Source organism: Portunus trituberculatus, chromosome 12 (genome assembly GCF_017591435.1).
Source record: "Portunus trituberculatus isolate SZX2019 chromosome 12, ASM1759143v1, whole genome shotgun sequence".
Lineage (NCBI taxonomy): Eukaryota > Metazoa > Arthropoda > Malacostraca > Decapoda > Portunidae > Portunus > Portunus trituberculatus.
This window is the reverse complement of record NC_059266.1, coordinates 7,552,339-7,569,838: the sequence shown is the minus strand read 5'-3', so window position 1 is coordinate 7,569,838 and position 17,500 is coordinate 7,552,339. Positions and strand designations below refer to the sequence as shown.

Sequence of the window (17,500 nt, the reverse complement as noted above, 5' to 3'; positions counted from 1 at the left end):
CTAACCTAACATTAACCTAACCTAACCTAACCTAACATTAACCTAACCTAACCTAACATTAACTTAACCTAACTTATTTATGCTCTCCTGTTCTGAATCGTGTTTTTTAAGTTTCTTTGATATATAATTCGTGAAGAGAGAGAGAGAGAGAGAGTAGTAGTAGTAGTAGTAGTAGTTGTTGTTGTTGTTGTTGTTGTTGTTGTTGTTGTTGTAGCAAAACCAGTACATAATAAATTCTTTTCCAATACAAGCAATTTCTAGTGAAAATAAAATCATTATCTCTCTCTCTCTCTCTCTCTCTCTCTCTCTCTCTCTCTCTCTCTCTCTCTCTCTCTCTCTCTCTCTCTCTCTCTCTCTCTCTCTCTCTCTCTCATCGTGTCATTTAGTGTTGCTTTATTGTGCAAAATTTCCATGACAGTTTGTGAATATTTTTTCCTGTCGAATTTTTGTTTACAATGACAACTTTATTGACAGTGTTGTTTGTTATTATACGATGACTCTCTCTCTCTCTCTCTCTCTCTCTCTCTCTCTCTCTCTCTCTCTCTCTCTCTCTCTCTCTCTCTCTCTCTCTCTCTCTCTCTCTCTCTCATTAGAAACCTGATCAATGTTTTGCATAATTATATCTGCCTTGTTTATTAGCTTTATTGGTGTGTGTGTGTGTGTGTGTGTGTGTGTGTGTGTGTGTGTGTGTGTGTGTGTGTGTGTGTGTGTGTGTGTGTTTACCAAGTCTTAAATTATAAGGTTGTGTTTATTTTTATCATCGTTGTCTTCTTTTCTTCTTTCTTTTCCATCTTCTTCTCCTCTCATTCGACCACTAACTTAACTCTCTCTCTCCTTTTCTCACCACCACCACCACCACCACCACCACCACCACCACCGCCGCCGCCGCCTCCGTTACAGGATCTCCCGCGTGTCCCCGGCTGACGAGGACACATACGTCTGCGAGGCGGTCAATGTGGTGGGCACGGCGAGAACCAACGCCACACTCACCGTCTATAGTGAGTACTGACCTGACCTGACCTGACTTGACCTTACCTGACCTAACATAACCAACGCCACACTCACCGTCTATAGTGAGTACTGACCTGACTGACCTGACCTAACTTCATTAATTTTATTCATCTTAGCTAACTTTACTTAACCTATCCTAAGATTATTCAGCTGATTTGCCTCACCTCACCTCACCTCACCTCACCTCACCTCACCTCACCTAACCCAACCCAACCCAACCTAACCTAACCTCACCTCACCTCACCTAACCTAACCTAACCTAACCTAACCTAACCTAACCTAACCTAACCTCACCTAACCTAACCTAACCTAACCTAACCTAACCTAACCTAACCTAACCTAAGCTAACCTAACCCAACCCAACCTAACCCAACTCAACCCAACCCAACCCAACTCAACCTAACCTAACCTAACCTAACCCAACCCAATCCCCTAACCTAACCTAACCTAACCTAACCTAACCCAAACCCAATCCAACCCAGCCTAACCTAACCTAACTATATACCCTCATTAATTCTATAGCTTACCAAACTGAAGATCAACAAAATGACAAATAGAAATAAAGGAAAATAAAAAAAATAAATAAATGTACACTTTTTTTTTCTCTTCTGTGTTCCATGCAAATTTTCCTTCTCAATACAGGTAGTGAGAATACTAATTAGCTAAAGAGTACAGGTGTTTGAGTGAAAGGGTTAATCTTACCTGGCTTCACCTTACCTCACCTGACTTTCGTGACATTCCGTGACATTGCGTGACATTGCGTGATTCCCATTTTTTATTTTATTTTTTTTCTATTATTTGTGTATTTCCAGTAATTTCTTCATATATTGACGAAAGCTCTAGTTTGTGTGTGTGTGTGTGTGTGTGTGTGTGTGTGTGTGTGTGTGTGTGTGTGTGTGTGTGTGTGTGTGTTATCCCAGAAAACTCAATTATTCACTTTTCTCTTCCATTCACTCACTCACTCATTCACTTACTGATTCTCTCTCTCTCTCTCTCTCTCTCTCTCTCTCTCTCTCTCTCTCTCTCTCTCTCTCTCTCTCTCTCTCTCTCTCTCTCTCTCTCTCTCACACACACACACACACACACACACACACACACACACACACACACACACACACACACACACACACACACACACACACTCACTCACTCACTCACTCACTCAGCCGCCCCCGAGTTCCTGGTACGCCCCCAAGATGTGAGGTCCAGCGTGGGGTCGTCCGCTGCCTTCGAGTGCCTGGCAGTGGGTCGTCCCCCTCCGCTGGTCGTGTGGAGCCGCCAGGACGACCACAACCTTCTGCTGCCCCGTCAGGACACACCCACGGGGAGCCAGATGACCAGCCTAACGTGTGGGTCAACGCTGAGGGCACGCTTATTATTAACCAGGTGAGGGGAAAAGAGGTAGTGAGGGGAAAGAAGGGATAAGGTAGTGAGAGGAAAAGAGGGAAATATAGTGAGGGGAAATATAGTGAGGGAAAAAAGGGGGAAGGAGAAATATAGTGAGGGGAAAGAAGGGGAAATGTGAGGGGAAAGAAGGGTGAGGTAGTGAGGGGAAAAAAAGGGGAAATGTAGTGAGAGGAAAGAAGGGGAAAGGTAGTGAGGGAAAAAGAAAATGTAGTGATGGGAAAAAAAGGGGAAAGAAGGGGGAAGGTAGTGAGGGGAGAGAGGGAAACCAAATCTAGCCTAACATGACCTGATTATTAACTAAGTGAGAGGGAGAGAGAGAGGGGAAAGAAGGGGAAATGAAGTGAGGGGAAAGATGGGAACTTAAACTAGCTTAACCAAAGTGAGTGAGAGAGGGGAAGGAAGGGATAAAGGAGATGGGGATAAAATGGGAAGGATAAGAGGGGAAGGAATAGGTAAAGAGGAGATGAGGGGAAATGGGTGAGGGATAATGCAGTTCTGTAAGGTAAAAAGAGGGGAGAAGGATGGGAAAGGATTAGAATATAGAAGAAGGACATGAAGGATAAAGAAGGGGAGTTATGAGAGGGGAAAGGAAATTGAAGGGGAAAAAAAGGTGGGTAACAAAGGAAGGGGAAATAAGAGGTGAAGGAATGGGAGGAAAGGGGGAAAAAGGAAGGGGAAATGATAGGTAAAGGAAAGGGGAGGGAAGGAAGTGGAGGAAAAAGGGAAGAGGGGAGAGGAAAGAGAATAGGGAAAAAAATTAAAAAGTCGGATAGGAAACAGATGAAATAATAAAATCGAGAGAGAGAGAGAGAGAGAGAGAGAGAGAGAGAGAGAGGTTCATAAAGTAATTTTTGAGCTTGGCTAGACGTATGCTCTCTCTCTCTCTCTCTCTCTCTCTCTCTCTCTCTCTCTCTCTCTCTCTCTCTCTCTCTCTCTCTCTCTCTCTCTCTCCTTCAGGCTGTAAACCTCCCTCCCTCCCTCCCTCCCTCTCTCTCTCTTTCAAACAGCCAGAACATTGTCCCTCTCTCCCCCTTCCCTCCCTCCTTCCCTCCATCCCTCCCTCCTCCTTCCTCATATAACTCCACCTCCCTCGCGTTCCTTTTTTTTTCCTTCAGCACGCCTTTTCTTCTTCCTCCTCCTCCTCCTCCTCCTCCTCCTCCTCCTCCTCCTCCTCCTCCTCCATATATCCCTTCTTTCCTATTTTATCAGTATTTTCTCTCCTACCTTTCAACATCTTGTCTCCAATACTAATCTCTCTCTCTCTCTCTCTCTCTCCCTCGGTAGGTGACGCGGGCGCTGGCTGGGTGGTACTCCTGCGCTGCCGTGTCCGCTGCGGGTTCCCTGGTAGCACGCGCCCTTCTAGATGTGCCGGCGCCCACCCTCCACCCGCCCCCAGTCATCGCCCTCCGCCCGCGTAACGTAACGGTGACTCCTGGTGGCGCTGCGGTCCTGGTGTGCCGGGCGGAGGGTGACCCGGCCCCCAGGGTGACGTGGGGTAAGGGAGGTACTGCCCTGCCGGAGGATGACCCGAGGATTACTGTGTTAGATTCAGGCACGCTGCAGATTGATGGTGAGTGGTGGTGAGTGGTGTGTGGTGGTGTGGTGTGGTGTGGTTTCCTGTAGGGTTTTTGGGGTGGTGGTGTGGTGTGTTGTGGGATTTGAATGTGATGTGTGGTGGTGTGTGGTGATGGTGTGGTGTTTGTGTGTGGTGTGGTGTGTGTGGTGGTGTGGTGTGGTGTGGTTTCCTGTAGGGTGTTGGTGGTGGTGGGGTGTGGTGGGGTGTATTGTGGTGTGTGTGGTATGGTGTGTGTGTATGTGGTGGTGTGTGTGGTGGTGTTGTGGTGTAGTGGTGTGGTGTATTGTGGTGTTGGTGTGGTGTTTTGGTGTTTGCGATGTGTTGTGAAGGTTTTGGTGTGATGTGCTGCTGTGGTGGTGTGTTGTGGTGTTGGTGTGTGTTTTTCTGGTGTCTGTGGTGTTGTTGGTGAGGTGGTGTGGTGGTGTTGTTGGTGAGGTGGTGTGGTGGTGTTGCTGTTCTTCATCTTATTGTTCTTTACTTTGTTCTTGTTCTCTTTTTATGTTCTTTTCTTACACTCCTAGTTAAAAAATAAATAGATAAACTCTCTCTCTCTCTCTCTCTCTCTCTCTCTCTCTCTCTCTCTCTCTCTCTCTCTCTCTCTCTCTCTCTCTCTCTCTCTCTCTCTCTCTCATAAAGTTGTCTTACATTTCCTTTTTACGGTCAAAAAATAACTTCAAAGGCTGTGAAATATTCATATCTTTCATCCCTCTTATTCTCTCTCTCTCTCTCTCTCTCTCTCTCTCTCTCTCTCTCTCTCTCTCTCTCTCTCTCTCTCTCTCTCTCTCTCTGATGGTAAGAGTAGTAGTAATAATAATAATAGTTTGCACACCTGTATTTATTTACATTATGACCTTTTTAATTAACCTTGATGACCTTAATGAGTCACCTTTACCTTCATTATTCATCCTCATCTCACCTGCGTCACGCCACACCTGCTCAACACCACACTACACCACACCACAACACTACCCCAAAAACCTTACTACTCGGTCTCACCACACCACACCACACCACACCATTACCACATCACATCACACCACCATACCACACCACTACCACTACCACACCTACACGGTCTCATCACACCACACCACACCACACCTAAACAGTCACACCACTATCACTACCAGCCACCACCACTACCGCTACCACATCACACCTATACAGTCAAACCACTACCACACCACACCACACGACAGCAAACGACACCTACACAGCCTCACCACACCTGCGCCACAAATGACTGCAGTGCCTTCCTAACTTGCTACGTGTTCCTATTTATCGAGGCTTCCATTGATCGGCCCTTCAGTCATTGAGGAGTCAGAACGTGAGGCATTAGAATGTATTAATTAGTCAGCTCTCTCTCTCTCTCTCTCTCTCTCTCTCTCTCTCTCTCTCTCTCTCTCTCTCTCTCTCTCTCTCTCTCTCTCTCTCTCTCTCTCTCTCTTGACCTGATTAATATTGGTGCTGCCTGCTTAAGTGGTGGTGGTGGTGGTGGATGTTAGATATGATAACTACTACTACTACTACTACTACTACTACTACTACTACTACTACTACTACTACTACTACTACTACTACTACTACTACTACTACTGCTGCTGCTGCTGCTACTACTACTAAAACAATAACGACATAAACAACTATTCATAACTGCTTTTCAACCTCTCCTCCTCCTCCTCCTCCTCCTCCTCCTCCTCCTCCTCCTCCTCCTCCTCCTCCTCCTCCTCCTCCTCCTCCCGTTGCTCGTTGGAAATTGTTCTAACTGTCCCGAGAAATTGCGATCAAGTTAGTCCCGGTTCGTGTCTCGTCCCAGGCTGAGAGAAAATTGCTTTGTGCTATGGGGACCTCTCTCTCTCTCTCTCTCTCTCTCTCTCTCTCTCTCTCTCTCTCTCTCTATCTTTCTTCGTCTCTCTCTCTCTCTCTCTCTCTCTCTCTCTCTCTCTCTCTCTCTCTCTCTCTCTCTCTCTCTCTCTCTCTCTCTCTCTCTCTCTCTCTCTCTCTTCTCTCTCTCTCTCTCTCTCTCGTCAGCTTATTATATATTTATTCGTCTATCTCGTATTGACATGGAAGAGAGAGAGAGAGAGAGAGAGAGAGAAGAAGAAGAAGAAAAATTTCTTTATACAATGCCAAGATATTGTTTGTATTATCCTCTCTCTCTCTCTCTCTCTCTCTCTCTCTCTCTCTCTCTCTCTCTCTCTCTCTCTCTCTCTCTCTCTCTCTCTCTTTCTGGTAACTTATGTGCTTACAGGTGTTTTGTAAGATATGTCTGAGAGAGAGAGAGAGAAAGAAGAAGAAGAAGAGAAAACCAATATTACGGTACATATAATATTTTCTTTATTGCTTTGTTATTGTTGATGTTTTCTTCTTCCTTCCCTCCTTTGGTTCTCTTTCCTTCCTTCCTTCCTTCCTTCCTTCCTTCCTTCCTTCCTTCCTTCCTTCCTTCCTTCCTTTGTTTTTTTCCTTGTTTCTCTGCTTTATGCTCCATGTTATTCTCTCTCTCTCTCTCTCTCTCTCTCTCTCTCTCTCTCTCTCTCTCTCTCTCTCTCTCTCTCTCTCTCTCTCTCTCTCTCTCTCTCTCTCTCTCTCTCTCTCTCTCTCTCTCGCCCTTTCCCTCTCACTTAAACATCTTTCTCTCTCCCTCTCCCTCTCCCTCTCCTCTCACTTAACATCAATTCCTTCATAAATTTACCCCACACTTATTATCCTCTCCCTCTCTCCCCTCTCACTCACTCCCTCTCACCTTCTTCCTCTCATCTCTCTCTCTCTCTCTCTCTCTCTCTCTCTCTCTCTCTCTCTCTCTCTCTCTCTCTCTCTCCTTCCTCTACTCATTTATCCTTCCCTTTCGCCTTTTTTCTCTCCCTCTCACTCTCACTCTCCCTCTCTCTCCCACAGCCACCACGGAGGAGGACGCGGGCCAGTACTCCTGCAGCGCTTCCTCCCCCGCCGGCACCACCACCACCCGCGCCTTCCTGCAAGTGGTGCCGCCCGACAGCCCCGCAGCCGCCCACGCCACGCCCGCCCCAGACCCAAAGGACCTCCCCAGCCCCCCCTCCGCCCCTGTCCTCCGCGCCCGCAACGCCACGTCCCTCACGCTGTCCTGGGGCGCCCCTGACCAGGAAGGAGGGTCCGCCATTACTAGTTATATTCTGGAGGTGGGTGCTGGTGGTGGTAGTGGTGGTGGTGGTGGTGGTGGTGGTGGTGATGGGATATTTGTGACAGTGAGGGGAAGAAGAGGAGGAGGAGGAAGAGGAAGAGGAGTAGTTGGTGGTGGTGATGGTGGTGGTGGTGGTGAGATATTTGTGGTAGTGAGGGGAAGAAGAAGAGGAGGAGGAGGAGGAGGAGGAGGAGGAGGAGGAGGAGGAGGAGGTGGTGGTGGTGGTGATGAGATGAAGCCAGGAGGAGGAGGAGGAGGAGGAGGAGGAGGAGGAGGAAAAAGAAGAAGAGTTAGTGGTGGTGGTGGTGGTAGTGGTGAGATAAGGACAGGAGGAGGAGGACCAGGAGGAATACAAGAAGGAGAAGGAGGACGAGGAGGAGAAGGAGGAGGAGTAGGAGGAGGTGGAGGAGGTAAAGATTACATAGTTTCATAAATAAACCAGTCACTAACAGACCTTTTGAAGTGTTTACAGAAGAGGAGGAGGAGGAGGAGGAGGAGGAGGAGGAGGAGGAGGAGGAGGAGGAGGAGGAGGAGGAGGATAGGATGTAAAATAAAGAATAGGATAGGAAAAGCACGATGAATGAAGGAAGAGGATGAGAGAACAGTAGAAGGAAGAGAGAGAGATAATAAAGACTATCGCTTATTCTTTCCTCCTCCTCCTCCTCCTCCTCCTCCTCCTCTCGTTACACACAGCAGGGCGTTCAGTCATGCGGGTTGCCTCATTATAAGCAAACATTTTCCGCCTCTTTCATAATATTTTCTGTACTAATTTTAACTGCTTTTCAACCTCCTCCTCCTCCTCCTCCTCCTCCTCCTCCTCCTCCTCCTCCTCCTCCTCTCACTCTTTTTTATTTTCTTTCACTACTACTACTACTACTACTACTACTACTACTACTACTACTACTACTACTACTACTACTACTACTACTACTACTACTACTACTATTACTACTACTACTGCTACTTCTTCTTTCTGTTTGTGTGTGTGTGTGTGTGTGTGTGTGTGTTCACCTGGTCATCTTCCTGCAGGTGTGGGGCGGCGCGGGGTCGTGGCGGGAGCTGGAGGAACACGTACCAGCCACGACCTACGCTTTGGGAGGACTCGAACCCAACACACAGTACCGGGCCGTGGTCAGGTGGGTGCTGGTGGTGGTGGTGGTGGTGGTGTTAAATTCCTGTATTTTGAGTGGTGTTGTGGTTGTGTTGGTGGTAGTATTGATTCAAATCCCTCTTAATAGGTTCAAATCCCACTCTTAAAGGTTCGAATCCCTCTCTAAAAGGTTCAAATCCACCTTTTTAAAGGTTCTACGCCCTCTTAACAGGTTCGAATCCATCACTAAAGGTTCAGATCCGTTTTAGAACTCTCAGATCCCACTTAAATATACCCAAATCTCACTCAAAATACTCGAATCCTATTTTAAATGTACCCAATCCCACTCAAAATCCTGTAATCCCACTCAAAATACTCGAATCCCACTTTGATATACCCCGTCCCACTCAAAACCCTGCAATCCTACTTAAAAATACTCGAATCCCACTCCAATATACCCAAATTCTACTCAAAACACTTCAATCCTATTTTAAAATGTTCAGGTCCCACTCCATTAGATCCAAATCCCACTCAGAACCCTCTAATCCCACTCAGAACCTTTCCAATCCCACTCAAAACCTTCCAGTCCCACTCACAACTCTCCAATCCCTCTCATTTTTCCAGAGCGATGAATATGCACGGGTTGTCGGAGGCTTCAGTGGTGTCGGAGGCTCTGCTGACGAGTGGGCCGCCGGAGGGAGTGGGCGGGGGTGGGCAGGATGACGAGAAGCAAGTGAGGGCGGTCCTGTCACACCCACTGGTCACCCTACTGCCGCCCACGCCCGTCTCCTCCACCTCCATGAGACTGACGTGGAAGGTGAGTGGAGGAAAGGAGGAGGAGGAGGAGGAGGATGTCATGATTGGAGGAGGAGGAGGAGGAAGAAAAGGACAATGAGTAAAGATTTTGTGAGAGAGAGAGAGAGAGAGAGAGAGAGAGAGAGAGAGAGAGAGAGAGAATTAGATATACCCTTTCTGCAATTTTCGTTCTGTTAACCTTTTGACATTTCCCGTGACACACAGAGAGAGAGAGAGAGAGAGAGAGAGAGAGATAATGAACCACAAGCCAGGACCATCACACACATCACTCTAACAGATCGTGACATGTTCCTAGACCTCACCTTTCTTTCTCTTGCAACACAGTATTACTTATAGAAGACCCTCCCCCACTTGTGTTGCAGCGCCCCTGGTATTTCTCTTCCACTAACAATTGAGAATCTTTTTAAATCACTTTCCTCTCCATCCTAAACATTTTCATCTCTTCAATCCGTCACCTCTCCACTCCCCTCTCTCTATTTCTCTCTCCCTCTCACTTTTCTCTTCATCTCTCCCTCTCACTTCAACAATTGAGAATCTTTTTAACTCACTTTTCTCTCCTTCCTCCCCACTCCCCCACTCTCTCTCTCTCTCTCTCTCTCTCTCTCTCTCTCTCTCTCTCTCTCTCTCTCTCTCTCTCTCTCTCTCTCTCTCTCTCTCTCTCTCTCTCTCTCTCTCGTTAGCAATTGAGAACTTTTTTAACTCAGCCTCCAAAAAGAGCAGGTGTTAATTTGTTAGAGTAAGGTAAGGTGAGGTGTCCAGGTGTGCATTTCTCACCTGCATTGTAATTCTGTGGACATCTGAGTGTGAGAATGATTTTTTTTTTTTTTCGTCTATTTGTGTATTTTTGTGTATTTTTCTTGAGTGTGTGTTTATCGACAGGTAGGCAGACAGATATAACACATTCACACATACGCACACACATACACTTATACACACAATATTCTTTCTACAACGGTATCTTAACATTGTCCTCTTCCTTCTCTTTCTCATCTTGCTCCTCCTCCTCCTCCTCCTCCTCCTCCTCTTTCTTCTTTCATGATTAGCCTTCTCCAGCATTTCATACACATACACAAACACACAATATTCTTTCTACAACGATATCCTAACATTCTCCTCTTCCTCCTTCTCCTCCTCTTTTTCCTCCTCCTCCTCCTCCTCCTCTTTCTTCTTTCATGATTAGCCTTCTCCAGCATTCAGTCTCTTTGTCTTCCTCTGCCACACATGATAAGCCATTCTCAACTCCTGCAGCATCCATTAACCTTTCTTCTCTCATTACAAACCCAAACCTAATCTAACCTAACCTAACCACACACAACGCACAATAACACAAGGAATGCTACAACAACTCACATACACATGATATCATTCTTAACCTCTTTAGTATCACGACACGTTTTCATATTCATTCTGCTTACTACTTGTTGATTTAAGACAGCTTCAGAAACTTATGTGGGGGATTAGAATAGTGAATACTCTGGCCACTAATCTTTTGACCTCCATAGACCCTTCCTAGTGTCAATTAAATGGTCTAATCGTGCACAGATTCTAGGTAAAAATGTGTCCCAGTACTGAAGGGGTTAGAATAGTGAAGACTGTGGGTATTAATCTTCTGACCTCCATACATCCTTCCTAATGTCAATAAAAATCGTTTAATCACACCTAAAACCCATGATAAAAATACGTCTCAGTACTGAAGGGACTAAATAAACTTTCCATAAACCAAACTTCAAGAAAAAAATAAAATAGTAATGATAAAAGACCAGATGTTCATTTGTAAAGGTAAAGTAAGGTAAGAATAAGATACTAGGATTTAAACTGTCTCTTCTATCGTAAAGGTAAATGATAAAGATAAGAAACTAAGATAAAAATTGCCCTTCTTCTATCGTAAATACTAGGATGTAACTTTCCCTCTTGGTCTGGCATTCACACACCCCACTCCCCGCTAGGTAAAGGAGTACGGGGACTATATTGAGGGTTTCTACGTGAGGTACCGCGATTTAGACTCAGCCCCTCACGTGTTCCGCTCCGAGAAGGTGTCCCGCGGCCCTCCTGAAGCTGTCACCCTCACTGACCTGTCCAAGTATACACAATATGAGTTTTTCGTCGTTCCCTACCACGGCGCCATTCACGGACACCCCTCCAACTCGAGGATGGCCAGGACGAAGGAAGATGGTGAGTAGGAATTAAGGATGTGCGTGTGTGTGTGTGTGTGTTTGGTGATTGTGGGTGTGTTTTGGTGGTGAAAGATCGTGAGTGTGTGTTTGGTGAAGATGCGTGTGTTTTGGTGATGAAAAAGGTAAATGAGGGTGTGTTTTTAGTGGTGAAAGGTGGTGAATGTGTGTGTGTTTGGTGAAGGATGAGTGTTTTGGTGGTGAAGGATGGTGATTTTGGGTGTGTTTTGGTGGTGAAAGGTGGTGAATGTGTGTGTGTTTGGTGAAGGATGAGTGTTTTGGTGGTGAAAGATGGTGATTTTAGGTGTGTTTTGGTGATGAGAGAGAGAGAGAGAGAGAGAGAGAGAGAGAGAGATGAGCGGAACATAAACTACTTTAGAAGACTTTAAGAAGAAAAAAGCATAGAAAAAAACAAATTTAAAGAAAGGCATGCATAATATAAGATCAGAGAGAGAGAGAGAGAGAGAGAGAGAGGAATGGGGTGAGTAAGGGTTAGTTAGTATAAGCTTACCAGACCGCAAGGAGAGAGGGGAAGCTGGGAAGGAGAGGTGGAGTGGGGTGGAGAGAGGTGGAGTGGGAGTGGAGTTTACAGGCGCTATAGTTTAGAGGTAATGTTCTCAGTTTAACACGTTTCCCGCTACGGTCAGTTTAATAATGATAATGTTGTGGTGTGTGTGTGTGTGTGTGTGTGTGTGTGTGTGTGTGTGTGTGTTATTACACGGAAAAGAGCAATAGAGAGAGAGAGAGAGAGAGAGAGAGAGAGAGAGAGAGATTAGCAGATCTGAAGAGAAAGAGAAGAAAGAGAGAATATGAATAAAGGACGAGGGAAGAGATAACATTGATAAAGAAGGAGAAGAAGCATGAAAGGAGATGTGAGGGAGGATAAGAGGAGAAGACGAGGAGTGAATGAGAGGGAAGAAATAAGCGGAATAAATGTATAATAAGACATAAAGACGATTATTACTGTATTATTATTATTATTATTATTATTATTATTATTATTATTATTATTATTATTATTATTATTATTGTTGTTCTTCATCCTCTTCTTAATTATTATTGTTGTTATTCTTCTTCTTCTTCTTCTTCTTCTTCTTCTTCTTCTTCTTCTTCTTCTTCTCCTTCTTCTTCTTCTTCTCCTCCTCCTCCTCCTCCTCCTCCTCCTCCTCCTCCTCCTCCTCCTCCTCCTCCTCCTCCTCCTCCTCCTCCTCCTTTTTCTTCGTGTTCTTGTTCCTATTCTGGTTCTACTTGTTCTGGTTGTTCTTCTTTTTCGTCTTCTTTTTTTTTTTCTTCTTCTTCTTCTTACTATTATTATTATTATTGTTGTTGTTGATGTTGTTGTTGTTGTTGTTGTTGTTGTTGTTGTTGTTGTTGTTATTATCATCATCATTATTATTCTCCTCCTCCTCCTCCTCCTCCTCCTCCTCCTCCTCCTCCTCCTCCTCCTCCTCCTCCTCCTCCTCCTCCTCCTTTTCTTCTTTTTATTTTTATTAATATTACTACTATCACTTTTACCTCAGTGACGTCTCGTTTTCTTTTGCACTTCATAGAAAACGGACATCCATTTTCAGCGTCATTTTGTTGTTATTTATGAAGGAAGTGTTGATATTATTTGGGTTTTTCCTCTAGTATTGTTTTCCTTTAGTTTCCCCTTCATTTTCTGAGTTTTCCTTCATAATTACTTGGTTTCTTACGATTTATTGCTTTTCCTTTAGTCTGCCATTAATAATTGTCTTTTTCTCTCCTAATGACTGTCTTTCTCTTCATAATTATCGTTTTCCTTTAGATTTCTCTCGTTTTCTTTTCACCTCCAGTGTTATTGTCTTCGTAATTAGTTTTTGTCTTTGTTTTCTTGTTTTTCTCTCATTTGTTTTGTCTGTCATAATTATTCTTTTCTGCTTTTCATTTTTTTTTCTTTCAATAATTCTTTCTCTTCATAATTCTCGTTTTCTTTTAGATTATCCCTCGTTTTCTTTTTCATTTCCAGTGTTTGTGTATTTCTTCATTTGTTATCTGTCTTTGTTTTCTTGTTTTTCTCTCATTTGTTTGTCTGTCATAATTATTTTTTTCTTTTTTTTTCTTTTCCTTTCAATTTCACTAGTCAATACAGTCATTTCTTTATATTTTCCTTCATTTTGTACTGATTAAGTTCTCATCATTTCATTTTATATGACATGATTATTATTTAAATCATTTGTTTTCTTGTTTCTTAATTTCACCTCATTTTTTTCAAGTTCATATCAATTTTACATGTCAATACACTCATGTCTTTATATTTCCCTCCATATTTCGCTTTATTATTTCATTTTATTCCACACAGTTATTCATTCCATTTTTTTTTCATTTTTCATATTTTTTACCTCATTTCTTTCAAGTTTACATTATTTTTTTTCATTAAACTTTTTTTTTTATTTATATTTTTCATTTTGTACTGATTAACTTTCATTATTTCATTTTACGTCACACAGTTATTAATTAGTTCGATCTTTTTTTTCATGTCTCTTACTTTTTTTACGTCATTTCTTTCCAGTTTACTTCATTTTCATCCGTTAAAATGCTCGTTTCTTCATTCTGTCCTGCTCAAGTCTCACCATTTTCATTTTTACGTCTCTCGATCTTTTCCGCATGTTTGCTTTTTATTTTCTTATTTTTTTCCTTCATTTTTTTCAAGTTCAAGTCAATTTTCCCCATGAACACACTCATTTCTTTACACTTCCCTGCATATTCCACTGATTAACTCTCCTCAATTCACTTTACATCACTGAAATAGCTAACCACAGCAAACCCTCCCTCTTTTTCTCCTCCCACAGTCCCGTCAGCGCCTCCTTCGGGAGTGGAGAGCCTGGTATTGAACAGAACAAGCGTGGTGTTGTCGTGGCGCGCGCCCTCCGCTGCACACACTAACGGCAGAGTGACACGCTTCTCCCTGTGGCTTTTCCTTAACAAGACACAACCTCACTCTAATCTCACGGTGCCTGGAGGACAGCACAGCCTTACCCTGCACAACCTCACCTTTGGCGCCCTCTACACCGCCTCCGTGGCCGCCTACACCAAGTAAGGAAAAGGGGGACTGAGGGGAGATGGTGCTAGATAAAGAAAGGGAGGGAGGTTAAGGGCAAGGGTGTTGGAAAAATAGTTAGTGGCGTTTGTAAATATGTAAGGGAAAGGAGAGGGAGACAGTGTAAGAGGGGAATAAAGAGGAAATGTGATAGAAATAAGGAAGAACTGGGAAAAAGATAGGAAGGAAGGAAGGAAGAGAATATGTGATGTTTGTGAATGTATTGATAAGGGAAAAAAGGAGAGGAAGAGTTTAGGAGAGGGAATAAAAAGGAAATGTGATAGAAATAAGGAAGAACAGGGAAAGAAAGATAAGAAGGAAGGAAGGAAGGAAGGAAGGAGGAGGATGAGGAGGAGGAGGAGATAAAAAGAATGATAAGCGAGTATGAAAGAAAGGGGAGGTATAGGAAGGGAAAATATAAGATGAGGAATGGAGAGAGAGAGAGAGAGAGAGAGAGAGAGAGAGAGAGAGAGAGAGAGAGAGAGAGAGAGAGTTAATTAGTTAAATTTCCTTGTTTTTTTCAAGTTTCTTAGGAATCTGGCTGATATCTCTCTCTCCCTCTCTCCCTCTCTCTCTCTCTCTCTCTCTCTCTCTCTCTCTCTCTCTCTCTCTCTCTCTCTCTCTCTCTCTCTCTCTCTCTCTCTCTCTCTCTCTCTCTCTCATCACAAGCTTTCGTTCTCATTAGAAATTAGGTAAAATGTGAGAGAGAGAGAGAGAGAGAGAGAGAGAGAGAGAGAGAGAGAGAGAGCGTGTGTTTTAGTTTTTATTTCCTTCTTTCCTCCTAATCATCACGTTTCTCTCATCTCCTTGTTTGCATATCCGAGTGTGTTTTGTCTCTCGCCTCTCTCTCTCTGTTATCCTTTTCATCTCTTCTTTTATTCATTATTCTTCTCCCACCGTTTGTTAATCTCCTCCTCATTTCGTCTCTTTGTCTCTCTTATTATTCTTTCTTCTTATTCTTCTTCGTATTCTTATTGTAATATTTTTTATCCTCCTCTTTCTATATTTTCATTTTCTTTTATTTTCTTTCTTTTTCTCTTTCGCTCTTTTCCATCTATCTTTTTTTTTCTTCTTATCTTCTTATCTCTCTGTCACTCACCTGTCCATCATCATTCTTCGTTCCTGGTATTATTAGTTCCCTTCTTCCTTCCTTCCTTCCTTCCTTCTTTCCTTCCTTCCTTCCTTCGTCTTCACTTTCTTCTTCTTGTTCCATATCTCATTCATATTCGTTTCTTATTTCACCATTTTTCTTTTTTTCTTCTTTTATTTGTCTTCTTTCCTTTCTTCCTTCCTTCCTTCCTTCCTTCCTTCCTTCTTCCATTTCTCTATTTTGGTTTTCTTTTTTTCTGGTTCTTCCTTATTCTTCTTCCATTTCATGTCTTATTTCTCTCTTTCTTACGTTTTTGTTCTTCCTTCCTTCCTTCCTTTTGCCTTCCCTTTCCTTCCTTCCTTCCTTCCTTCCTTCCTTTTCCTCTTCTTTCCTTTATTCCTTTCCCTTCTTCTTCCATCTCCCATCTTTCTCTTTCCTTTCTATTCTCCCGTCTTTCTCTTCTTTTTTTTCTTTTACTTCCTCTTTTTGTCCATTCCATCTTTGTCCCTTCTATTACCTCTCTCTCTCTCTCTCTCTCTCTCTCTCTCTCTCTCTCTCTCTCTCTCTCTCTCTCTCTCTCTCTCTCTCTCTCTCTCTCTCTCTCTCAAACCCTTCCAATCCTTACACATCCTTTTCCTCCTCCTGATCTTCCCCCCATCTCTACCCCTCCCACTAACACCCATCTCCCCCACCCAGGGCAGGACAGGGGCCGACTAGCGGAGGACACACTTGGCTGCAGGATCCTTCGGCGGGCACGGGGACGGACGAGGCGCGGCGGGTGACCTCTCCTCTCTTGGCAGTGCTGAGGAGACCTGGTTCATAGGAGCTGTGGGGGCCGCGGGGTTTGTGGCCCTTGCTGTCTTCGTCACTGTTGTCTTCTATCGTAGGAAGAAGAATGAGAAGAGGGTGATGGGAGGTGAGTGTTGTGGTGTGTGTGTGTGTGTGTGTGTGTGTGTGTGTGTCATTTTTTTTTCTTTTTTTTTCATCCTTTTCTTCGTTTCTTTCTTGTTTTTTTTCTGTGTTTCGTCTGTTTTTTCTTTGTTTTCCTGTCTTGCTTTCATCTATCCTTTCGTTTCTTCCTCTTTTCTTCTTCTTTTTTTTTCTTATTTTCCTTCTTTTTCTTTTTCTTTTTCTTCTTTTTCTTCCTTCTTCTTCTTCTTCTTCTTCTTCTTCTTCTTCTTCTTCTTCTTCCTCTTCTTCCTCCTCATTTCCTACTTTTTCATCCTCTTTTCATTATTTTATTTCTTTTCATTCATAATTTTTTTCCTCTCCTCTCAATTCATAAACGTTTTTCCCCCAAAGAACGTTTTTCTCCCATGAACGTTTTTTCTACGCTAAATTCATGAACGTTTTTTCCCCTGCTTAATCTGTGAACGTTTTTTTCCTCTTAATTCATGAACGTTTTTTGTGAACGTTTTATTTTCCCTCCTTTGAACGTGTGTGTGTGTGTGTGTGTGTGTGTGTGTGTGTGTGTGTGTGTGTGTGTGTGTGTGCGAGTAGCTCAGAGAACATACATAAAACACGAGAGAGAGAGAGAGAGAGAGAGAGAGAGAGAGAGAGAGAGAGAGAGAGAGAGAGAGAGTAAAGGAGGAATTATTGAAGAGAACAAGAAGAGGAAGGGACGAAGAAGAAAAGAAGAAGAAGAAGAAGAAGAAGAAGAAGAGGAGGAGGAGGAGGAGGAGGAGGAGGAATTGAGAAAGTGAAGGAAGAAAAAAGGAGAGGAGAAAACTAATTATAAGAAGAGGAAGAAAAAATAGAATAATAAAAGGGGAAGAAGAAGAAAGGAAGAAAAGAAGAATATGGAGAATAGGAGGAGGAGGAGGAGGAGGAGGAGGAGGAGGAGGAGGAGGAGGAAGCAAGATGAATAATGATTAGAAGAAAGAGAAGAAGAAACAAGAATAATAATGAGTTTGAGAAGAAAAACGCAATACTGAGAGAGAGAGAGAGAGAGAGAGAGAGAGAGAGAGAGAGAGAGAGAGAGAGAGAGAGAATAAAAAGGAAATAAAAACTTGTAATGGGAAAACATGGAGATAAAAAAGAAAAGGAAAACAACTGGAGGAAAAAAAGAAATTAAATGAGAAAAGAAAAAAAAGAAAAAAAGTAAGTGGAGTTTGTATTGATGTG

General features: G+C 43.4%; 1 protein-coding gene across 1 annotated transcript in view; it reads left to right on the top strand.

Annotated features, from left to right (window-relative positions):
* LOC123502623 (roundabout homolog 2-like) overlaps positions 1-17,500 on the top strand; it is a 162,048-nt gene that overhangs the window by 129,554 nt on the left and 14,994 nt on the right. Inside the window, 10 exon segments of the mRNA XM_045251787.1 lie at positions 901-998; positions 1,046-1,073; positions 2,178-2,397; positions 3,703-3,988; positions 6,890-7,149; positions 8,181-8,287; positions 8,866-9,058; positions 11,004-11,229; positions 14,039-14,282; positions 16,073-16,292. Coding sequence (XP_045107722.1) covers positions 901-998; positions 1,046-1,073; positions 2,178-2,397; positions 3,703-3,988; positions 6,890-7,149; positions 8,181-8,287; positions 8,866-9,058; positions 11,004-11,229; positions 14,039-14,282; positions 16,073-16,199 — 1,789 coding nt within the window. The 3' untranslated portion in view covers positions 16,200-16,292.